The 10,150-nt window shown below is 48.5% G+C and overlaps 1 protein-coding gene across 1 annotated transcript in view; it reads left to right on the top strand.

Moving 5' to 3' along the window:
* LPIN1 (lipin 1) overlaps positions 1 to 6,424 on the top strand; it is a 115,552-nt gene extending 109,128 nt beyond the window's left edge. The window contains exons 10-12 of the mRNA XM_044659246.1: positions 160 to 312; positions 723 to 826; positions 3,858 to 6,424. Of these exons, the coding sequence (XP_044515181.1) occupies positions 160 to 312; positions 723 to 826; positions 3,858 to 4,026 (426 nt within the window). The 3' untranslated portion in view covers positions 4,027 to 6,424. The remainder of the gene's footprint in view (positions 1 to 159; positions 313 to 722; positions 827 to 3,857) is intronic.
* Positions 6,425 to 10,150: the final 3,726 nt, after the last annotated feature.

Raw genomic sequence — 10,150 nt, 5'->3', positions numbered from 1 at the left:
CCGAGGCCCGAGGCCTCTGCCGGAGGCTGTCCTAGAGGAGGCTCGAGCTCCTCCAGCCCTGCCATGGCCCCCCCCCCCCACCCCCGGCTCCCGCCAGGGTCCCCCCGGCTCCCCCTGACTCTCCCTCTGCACCCAGTGACGGGCCGGCCTGGGTCTCAGCTCAGAATTGATGGTCCGGCCGCCAATTCTCTCTCCAGGGAGGTCATCGAGAAGAAACCGGAGAAGTTCAAAGTTCAGTGTCTGACGGACATCAAGAACCTGTTTCTTCCTAACACGGAGCCCTTCTACGCTGCCTTTGGAAACCGGCCTGCTGTGAGCGCTCCGGGGCCGGCAGAGGGGCCTTCTCGGCGGGGGTTGGGGGGGTGGGGGGGGCCTTCTCGGGGAGGGGCCTCGGAGGCCACGGACACGGCACCATGACCGGAGTCCCCTGGGGGGTGAGGACCTGAGCTGGGATTCAAACCCAGGACTCTGGAGAACAGGAGGGGAGCCTGCAGGAGATGTGGGCTGGGAGGGAGGCTGCCGGTCCTCAGGCTGGGCCCAGGCTTGTCCGGCTGCCCTCACGGGTGGGCAGAGGAGGTCGTCGGAGGGGGAGCTCCTGGGGAGAGCGGGGCCTCCTTGATTTCCTTTGCACGGCCGGCCCTTTGCCCTTTGCCCGGCATGGAGCCGGCACAGAGTTTTCTGGTCTTAACGGGGCTTTCTTTCCCCTCGAACCCGTGACTTAGGACGTGTACTCTTACAAGCAAGTGGGAGTGACCCTGAATCGAATATTCACCGTCAACCCCAAAGGCGAGCTGGTGCAGGAACACGCCAAGACCAACATCTCCTCGTAAGTCTCCCGGCTTCTCACTGTCTCCGCCAGAGGGGAAGGAGGTGCTCAGAGATTCCGGTGAACCCAAGCCGGAGCCGCCTGCCCAGAGAACTTAGAGCCAGGACGGGGCCCCAAGGGCCTGGGAGAGAAGGAGAGGACGGGCCAGGGACAAGGAAGGAGGGAAGGAGTGGCCGGAGTGGCTACAGGAGGGAGGGCACAGATTCAGTGGGGAGTGACCAAAGGAGGGCGGGCCGGCCTTCCGCCTCACAGGGGAAGTGGCCACTGGCCAGCCCAGGGTCCTGGGCAAGATGGGAGAGTGGACAGAAGGACAGAGCCTTGTTCTGCTCGGGCCCTGGGGGCGGAACCAGGAGAAGGGTCCAGGAGGCCAGTGGAGACTTGATGGCAAAGGTGAGAGCTTCCCCAAGGGGGAAGTTGCTGCTGGAGGTAGTGAGTTCCCCGCCCGCATTGAGGGTCTAAAGAGGAGGAAATCAGTGTAGAAAGGCCTCTGGCCCAGTTACTGTTAGGAAGACTCAGGTGCTGAGGTCCATCCTTCAGTCATCAGTGGGTCAGCGGGGGGGCCTGTTCCTTCTTGAGCCACCCTCCAGCCCCTCATGGCCACCTCACTTCCTTTCTGAGATTCCTTCGTCCCTTTTGTCTGAGATCCTATGCATCGGGTCTTTCCCCAGGACGGTGTAGATAGCTGGCTCCAGACCTTCTCTTAGCCAGCCACTGATCCATTGGTCCCATAATCATTAATGGAGTGCCTACTGTATGCAAGGCATGATGTGAACAGCGGAGAGCAGGATTGCCTGGCTTTTCTGTTTGTGTCCCCAGAATTTAGCACAATGCTTTTGACATAGGAAGCTCTTAGTAAAGGCTTCATTCATGCATCTGTCCATCCACTAATTTACTTGTTAATCTATCCATTCTTCCATTCTTCCATTCTTCCATCCATCTATCCATCCTTCCACCCATCCATCCTTCCATTCACTCATCTATTCATCCATCCATTCACTCACTCATCCATCCATCCATCCATTCACTCGTTCATCCATCCATCCATCCATCCATCCATCCATCCATCCATTCACTTGTTCATCCATCCATCCATTCATCCATCCATCCATCCATTCACTCATCCATCCATGAATCCATCCATTCACTCATCCATCCATCCATCCATCCATTTATCCATCTATTCATTCATCCATGAATCCATCCACTCATTCATCCATGAATCCATCCATTCACTTGTTCATCCATCCATCCATCCATCCATCTATCCATCCATCCATCCTTCCATATATCCATCCATCCATTCATCCATTCACTCATTCATCCATCCATCCATGAATCCATTTACTCATTCATCCATCCATTTACTCCTTCATCCATCCATCCATCCATCCATCCATCCATCCATCTATCCATCCATCCATTTATCCATCCATTCATTTGTCCATGAATCCATCCACTCATTCATCCATAAATCCAACCATTCACTTGTTCATCCGTCCATCTATTCACTCATCCATCCATCCATTCACTCATTCATTCATCCATCCATTCACCCATCCATCCACTTGTTCATCCATGAATCCATCCATTCACTTGTTCATCCATCCATCCATCCATTTATTCATCCATCCATTCACTCTAAATTCATCCATCTATCCTTCTATTCACTCATCTATTCATCCATCCATCCATCCATTCATTTGTCCATCCATCCATCCATCCATCCATCTATCCATCCATTCATCCACTCATCCATCCATCCATCCATCCATCCATCCATCCATCCATCCATCTATCCATCCATCCATCCACTCATTCATCCATCCATTCACTCACTCATCCATTCATCCGTCCATCCATTCACTCGTCCATCCATTCATCCATCTATCTGTACATCTTTCCATCTATTATTTGTATATTTTTCCTTTGATTCTCTGACGGTTCTGGGCACGTAGGGGGCATTCAGTGAGTTTCCCTTTATTAGACAGGCAACGGGCTGTGGGTTTGGGAAAACTGGCTCCCAAGTCCTGCCTCTGACATACTGATCGGGTGACCTTGGGCAGGCCACTCAAACTCCATTAGCCTCTCTGCACCAGAGGAGGAATATCCACACTGATAGTTCCCAATATGAGAAAGATCATGGGACCCAACTGGCCCACTCGAGCATAAAAAGAAATGACAAAAAAAAATTCTCCAGGTTGCTCTAATGGTTAAAGTGACTGAAGAGGTAAAAAAGCAGCCTTAGAAACGTTCAGACACCACGTAAAACACCATTAGCTCTTAGCGTCTCTGGTCTAATTGATTGTGAATGGATTTTGATTATTAAAGGTGTGACCTTGGGCGAGTCCCCTCCTTTTAGGGCCTTCCATCCCCCATCTGCAAAATGAGGAAGTGCCTCTGCTTCTGACCCGTGCAGCTCTGGGGGTGACGTGTTCAGATTTAGGGAGGATAAGAATGATAACAGCAGCCATCCTTGCTATTTGTCCAGTGCCTGAACGGATGGAAACCATCGCCATCCCAAACCTTTTAGATTTAAAATTTAAGTGTAAAATCTCTTGCTAAAGCCTGTGAGGTGTTTTATTTTATTTTACTTGCATGTTATTTCCTGTGCATATACTTAGTATTTTGTCCCCATTTTACAGAAGAGGAGATTGTACCCAGATTGGGGAAGGGTAGGATGGGAACCTCGATCTCCTTGATGCCCAGCCTGGCGTTCTTGGGCCCGGGAGCCTCCCCACCACTCCTACGTTCCCGGGTCTCTTCTCTGTGCCAGTGCTGTAGAATTGCCCGGCCTCCCCGAATGTTCTCTGATTCTGGGATCGAGTAGGTGAGGGAGGGCAGCCAGCTGGATGGAGTGCCAGACTCGAGCCGGGAAGCCTTACTGTTGAGGTGATCTGGGGCAAGTCATCTTCTCCCGCCTCTCACCCGGCCTTGGTTTCCTCATCTGTAAAATGGGGTAAAGCCGCCCTCTGGGCTGCTGTGGGTTTGCTGGCGGTCCGGGGTGACCACTGACCTTCTGCTTTCCTTCCAGTTACGTCAGACTCTGCGAGGTGGTTGACCATGTTTTCCCGTTACTGAAAAGAAGCCATTCCTCAGACTTCCCTTGTTCGGACACGTTCAGTAACTTCACTTTTTGGAGAGAGCCCTTACCCCCTTTCGAGAATCAGGACATCCATTCGGCCTCTGCCAACACGTACTGACAGCCCTGGGCAGCGCGGCAAAGGCCTGGCTCACCCCATTAAAGGATAAGCTTTGTGAAGAGTTCAGCCGGACGCGGGGCATTGTATTCATTCGCTTAAAAATAATAATAGTCATTTAGAGCTGTTTTATCCTTCCCGCTCCCCCAGCTTCCCTGGACACAGCATTGCCGAGTGGCCCCTGACGGGTCTGTCTCGAGAGTTGGGGGAGCGTCGCTTTGCCCGCTGCGTGGAAAGGTTTCCTCGTGGGTCCCCGGCCGGGGCCGGGCACGTGTCCTCGCCTGCTGTGCCAGCCCTGCTCTTGTGCCTGCAGGCTCACGAAACCAAAGAATGCCTCGCCAGAGGGTCTGTCGGAATCGCTTCTGTCTTTGCCACGAATCTCTGGGTGATTCTGCCTCGTCCGGGGTGCGCGGTGCCCGTGAAACGTGGGCAAAGGAGTTTCGGAGTGTCGCGGAAGCTGTGCGGCCGATTTCTGAGCCAGAAGAGGCGGTGCCCAGGCGAGGCCGCTCGCGGGGCGTCCTCCCTCCTGCTGGGAAGGGCACGCGCTTCAGGAACTTCTCTGTCCTTTTTTGTTTTCTGGGGGGCTGAACTTTGGCCACCTCTGCGCGGCGGTCCTCGTCTTTGGGTGTCAGCGAAAAGTTCTTCCTGCTTGTCTTCTGAGAGAGAAGCGGATGCCGAGGGAGCCCCGACACTCCCACGTGTCTTTTTCTTCCTTGTCTCCCCATCCTCCCTGGAGACCACCCGCCTCCGGGGAGCCTGAGCTCCTTTTGGAACGTGTCTGTCCTGGATGCCCAGCAGCCTCAGGGGCCCTTTCTCAGGCCATTCCCCGGCCCCCTTTGACCCGGGGTCTCCATGTGCAATATTCCCATTACAGTCATTCTGTTGGGTTCATGGGGTGACTGCGGCGCTCCCCCAAAAGGGCCCCAAACACAGCCTTGACCTGAATGTATGCCAAAGGAGGGTTTTCTCACCCTTGTTAAAGGAAACTCGCTTTCCTCTTGACATAGTGGGAAGAGAGCGTCTGCGGGCGTCTTGGCACGCGTGGCTCGGGGCATCTCCCTCCTCCTGGTGCTCCTGCGCATCCTTGGGGGATGGCGAGCCACCCGAGGGCGTTGGCAGTCAGAATTTTGTTGTAAAGAAGTGGCCGCGCCCCCCCCCCCCCCAGCCACTGTCCGATTCTCCATCCCAGCCAGGCCTTGCCGAATCCTCCCCCTCCTCAGTGAGGCGGCCGTGCTTGGGGGGCCCTCTCGGATCTGGGTTCTTCGATCACGGCGGGGGAAGAGAGTCTGGGACGCCGCAGCCCGCCTTCGGGCCAGCCCGAGCTGCCTGTCTCTGAGGACGTCTTGTGGGTGTAACGAGAGTTTCCCGGGGTGGCGGGGATGCTTCCCACCTGGGCTGCACTATTAGCGGATGGAGAGAAGCCGGGGATGGTTTCACCAAGTCTTTATTCTTTCTGTGAAAGCGAGCCATCGAGACGCCCCCCACCCCGGTGACTTCTCCTAGAAAGAGCCTTTTTCCCCCGGGAGTGGTCTGTCTAGACCCCCAGGTGTGCACACACATGCTGGTCTCTGTATGTGTACATACACGTGTGCACACGGACAGGCGCTTCTCCCCTTGCCCTCCCGGTTCTCTGTGAGCGTCCCAGGCTTAGAAGGCCTCCAGCAGCCTCCGAGGACCCGGAGGGAGGGTGGAGAAGTTCCCAGGGCTGGCCATGACCACCTCCGGAGCAAGAAGCGTGGCCACCAGCTCCAGCTTGGTTTGGATTTCCCGGGGGTCCCCCCAACCCTTCAGAATGGCGTTTGGGGGCGCTCCATGTTGGGGGGGGGCCGTGCCAGCTGGGGAGGTGCTCTCTGGGCACATCGTAGGGGAGCCCTCATGGCCATTACACGCGGCTTTAGAGAAGGAGGGAAGTGTGTGTTTTACACACTCACAGGACAGTAGGCACAAGGTGTGTTCTGCCCACGTGTACACGTGTGTATCTGCACATACACAGTGCCCAGGCTATGCCGCCGTGTAAGCACAGGCCTGTGTACACGTGCATGTGTGAGTGTTAGAGCGTGGCACCATGTCTAAGCAGGCGATGAGCGGTCACTCGGGCCATCCCTGGCCACAGGCGCTCCCACATCCCCCAAGGAACACTGTGCGCCTCCCTAAAGCACAAAGTCAGCAGAGCAGCCACTGCGCTCGCCCTGCCATGGACGTGAAACGAGTCCGTCTCCCAGAGAGACGGGCCTTTGCCATTGGCCCCCGTGCCCCGTGCCCACGTCTGTATTCCCAATATTGCACTGTGCGGCTGCAGTGTGCGGCGAGAAACCAAATCATTGATGTTATTTTGTTGTGCTGCCTGTAAAGTTGGAAAAAATGATTTACAATAAATAAAATGGATGGAGGAAGCTATGGAGATTCAAGGCTGTTGGATTTTTAATCACTCGGGAAGGTTATTTTTCCAGTGGTGGGTAGAGAACTGGCCCTGAAGCCACAGAAAACTTGGGTTCAAGGCTTTCCTCTAACATGTATGGGCTGGTGGGATTTTCCTTTGGGGGGAGACCCTCTACTTCCCTGCACCCTGGTATTCTGGGTGACTGATTGATGGAGGCAGAGGGCTGTAAGAGGGGGATGGGATACGATGGTTAGGATTGGGCCAGTATTAGGATGTTAACTATAGTTTGGGAAGGCCAACAGAACTCAGTCCAGGTAAAGCCTGGTCTGAGACTAACACACACAAACCACTTAGTAACAGGAAAGTTGTGTAAAGGATAAATGGGAATTAGGATAACATCAACTAATTAAAATTTCCCAGATCTAATTTGTTCCCTCACAGGAAGTCTTCAGAGAGTTTGATCTACACTAACCCTCACCTCTCTGACCTAAAGAAACCCAGTCCCTGCTCTTCCCAAATCTGCACTAACCCTCACCCCTCTTTTAGGTGGTATTAAAAGTAGTGGTCTATGGCAGTTTGGCAGGGCCCAGGGAGAGGTCCTAGATCCAAAAGGAACCCAAACCTGGTCTTACAGTTAGATGGCCACATGTTCCAAGATCACAAGGAAACAGCAGACAACAGCAAGTCAGCAGGTAGGATGGGGAATCAGGGTAGAATCAGCCATTAAGGAAAACCAGCCACCCTCTCCAGAAACCTCCAGAGAGACAGCCAAACCCCTCAGTTAACTGTCTGACCTTCACTCTCCCATTCTGGAATTTTTATCCTCCTGCAACTCTCCCCTGCAGACCAACCTCCCATGCTGTAACCCTCTCTTATAATAGTTCCCCCTTTGCATAAAGCCAAAATAGTGTTGAAAACAACGTTTTGGCATTTGTGTGTCAACAAACTTCTATCCCACCTAAACTAAAATGCTTATCCAAAATAATAAATAACCTACACTCATTTATCTTATCCTATCCAACACTACCTTACTCTAGGGATTTGAACCAAGGAAAGAAAAAGGGAAAACTATACAATGAACAGTTACAAAGTTCAAAATACAAAGCAAACATATGCAAAAGCAAAACAAAACATCAGAATTGAAACACAATACTTCCTGCAAAACAAAGTCATAAAAATAATATACTTATAAACTAATAAAGAAAAAGAATCTGTATCAAAACTATTGCAATGCATAAAATAGAAAACTTAGAAAATTTAGAAAAAGTACAATAAACATAACATTGCATAAACTTACAAAAAATCAAACCAAAGTTTATGCAAAATACATTCAAAAATAGATGAAAATTCAAAACAATCTTATTCTAAGCTAAAACATTATTACACAAAACTGAAACTGTTACATAGCACTCTGTATCTAAGTATCCTATATAAAGAACTTATTCACTATAAAAAATTACACATTTCCACATATATACATATAATATACACACAATGCATACACATATGTACACACAATACATTTACACACATATGTACATGTATTTATATGCACATAAACATACACTACAACAAAATTTTATCAGCCCCAACTATGATATACACTATTTACATATGTATTTATATATGTATGGAATATGTGATACATATGTAACATGTAATGTATGTTGTAATATATGTTGTAATGCAATTTACTATGCTACCTTAACTTATCAATCCTAAACTCTAAACAGTATCCATTTATCTATGTGGACACTGATATATAACTAAATCCTATAACAAGTATCTATTCATTGATTCACTACTTCAATCAATGTATCCTAACCATGTTTATGTTTATGTTGTGTTGTTATGTTATATTTCTGTTGTATGCAACATACCTCCTAAAACTTCAGATCGTCCATCTTCTATCTTGTCTGAAGAAATTTCTTCTCCAAAGTCCAAAGTGTAAGAATTAAAATTTAGTTATTATAGCTATATATTAAAATTATGTGGCCGCCAGGAATCAACAATTCAGGTTGATTCCGTAATTAAATCAGACCCAAGTCAGCATCGGGTTGAAGAGTTTATTTACAATCAGGAAGGTAAGTAGGGATAAAGAGAAGAGGGAGGTTAGAAGTCTAAATAAATGAAGCTGTAAGCCGCAAGGCCCAACAGCCGGATAGGCAGAGTTTAGAATTGGCCCAGCTAGGCCAAGGAAGCCAGCCTAACTTACCCACGTGACAATACAGGAGTGTAAGCTGTCTGTGGTCTCAGGAGATGCTTCTTCCTCCAGTTCCAGACGGCAACTGCCCCCACAGGAAGTTCACTCACTTACTTAAAGAGAATGTGTCTTTCATCACTTCCTGTGGTCCACCTCTAATTCAAATGGACAAATGGCAGTCTTGATTTGTTACTTATTGTCACGTGTGGGTAACTCGTCTCCCCTCCCCACTAAGGGAGGTGGGAGTGACATCATTAGCACGCATGGGTTGAGTAGATTTTTGACTATTAATGGGATCTGGCTAATTCTATTTACACAAAGGCAGTAATATGTATTGTTGAGTGCAGTATGAAAATATACTATGCTACATTACACAGATTCTTACAAACATTTATCAATCAGTCACCTGGTCCTCTTCATTGAAAAATCTTCTTTAAAGTCTCTGCTTGTCAGCTACAAATCCTTCAGTCCTGCACAATTTCCTCTGTTGTCTTTGGGTGCTCCTCTACCACAGGAATGTTCCTCTCCTTACTGAACTTTTTGCCTGCAGACTCAATTTGACTGATGAAATCTCAGCTTTCCACTTCACAGCTATTCTCCAACTCTTCTCCTACAATTTCTCCTTCTACCTCCACTATTTCCACACTTTCGTCATCGATTCTATAAGCTAATTTTACATCAGAACAATGAAACCAAGAATCTCTTCCTAGTACTTTTACTGATGAAGGCAAAATTAATACAATAATATAAGGATCAACCCAACTTTCTTGTGTAGCTGATATTTTGGCAAAATTTTTCACATATACCATATCACTTGGTTAAAAATTATGGAGACAATAATCCAATGGACCAGATTGGATTAATACTCTGATACCATACAATTCTCTAAGCCTTTGTTGTAAAGCAACTAAATATGAAGCAATTTGACAATCTTCCCCCTTAAGAGAGTATTGAAAGCATTACAAGTTTTAGCTTGCAATGGAGCATGTCCAAATAGCATTTCATAAGATGATACATGCAAATATACTCTAGGTCTTGTACACAGTAAAAACAAAGCTATGGGAAGAATATCTGTCCATTTTAGATGAGTTTCAGCACAAATTTTCCCCACCATAGTCTTGAATTTCCTTTTCAAACACTCCACTTGACTTGAACTTTGTGGTTGATAAGGAACATAAAACTTAGGTGTTATTCCCAGATTCTCATAGACTCTTTTCAGAATATCTTGAGTAAAACGAGATCCTCTATCTGAGTCTATGGTAATTGGAACATCAAATCTAGGAACAATCTCCCTTAAGCAACACTTTCACCACAAAGCTAGCTGTATTTGTAGTAGATGGAATTGTTTCAGGCCACTTTGTTAAACGATCAACAATGCAAGGCAAAACTTGAATCTTCCAGCTTTTCGCATGCTTATATTTGCAAACTCTAAAATGGGCAGTATGCCAAAGATCTACCACCGAAACCTTTCTTTTTGAATGTACCTTGATTGAATTTTTGACAAACAGAATAGCTGCTACAGATCCTATTTGCAACAGTATTTA

This window comes from Gracilinanus agilis, chromosome 2 (genome assembly GCF_016433145.1).
Source record: "Gracilinanus agilis isolate LMUSP501 chromosome 2, AgileGrace, whole genome shotgun sequence".
In the NCBI taxonomy this organism is placed as follows: Eukaryota; Metazoa; Chordata; class Mammalia; order Didelphimorphia; family Didelphidae; genus Gracilinanus; species Gracilinanus agilis.
This window is presented reverse-complemented; position numbering and strand designations above follow the sequence as displayed.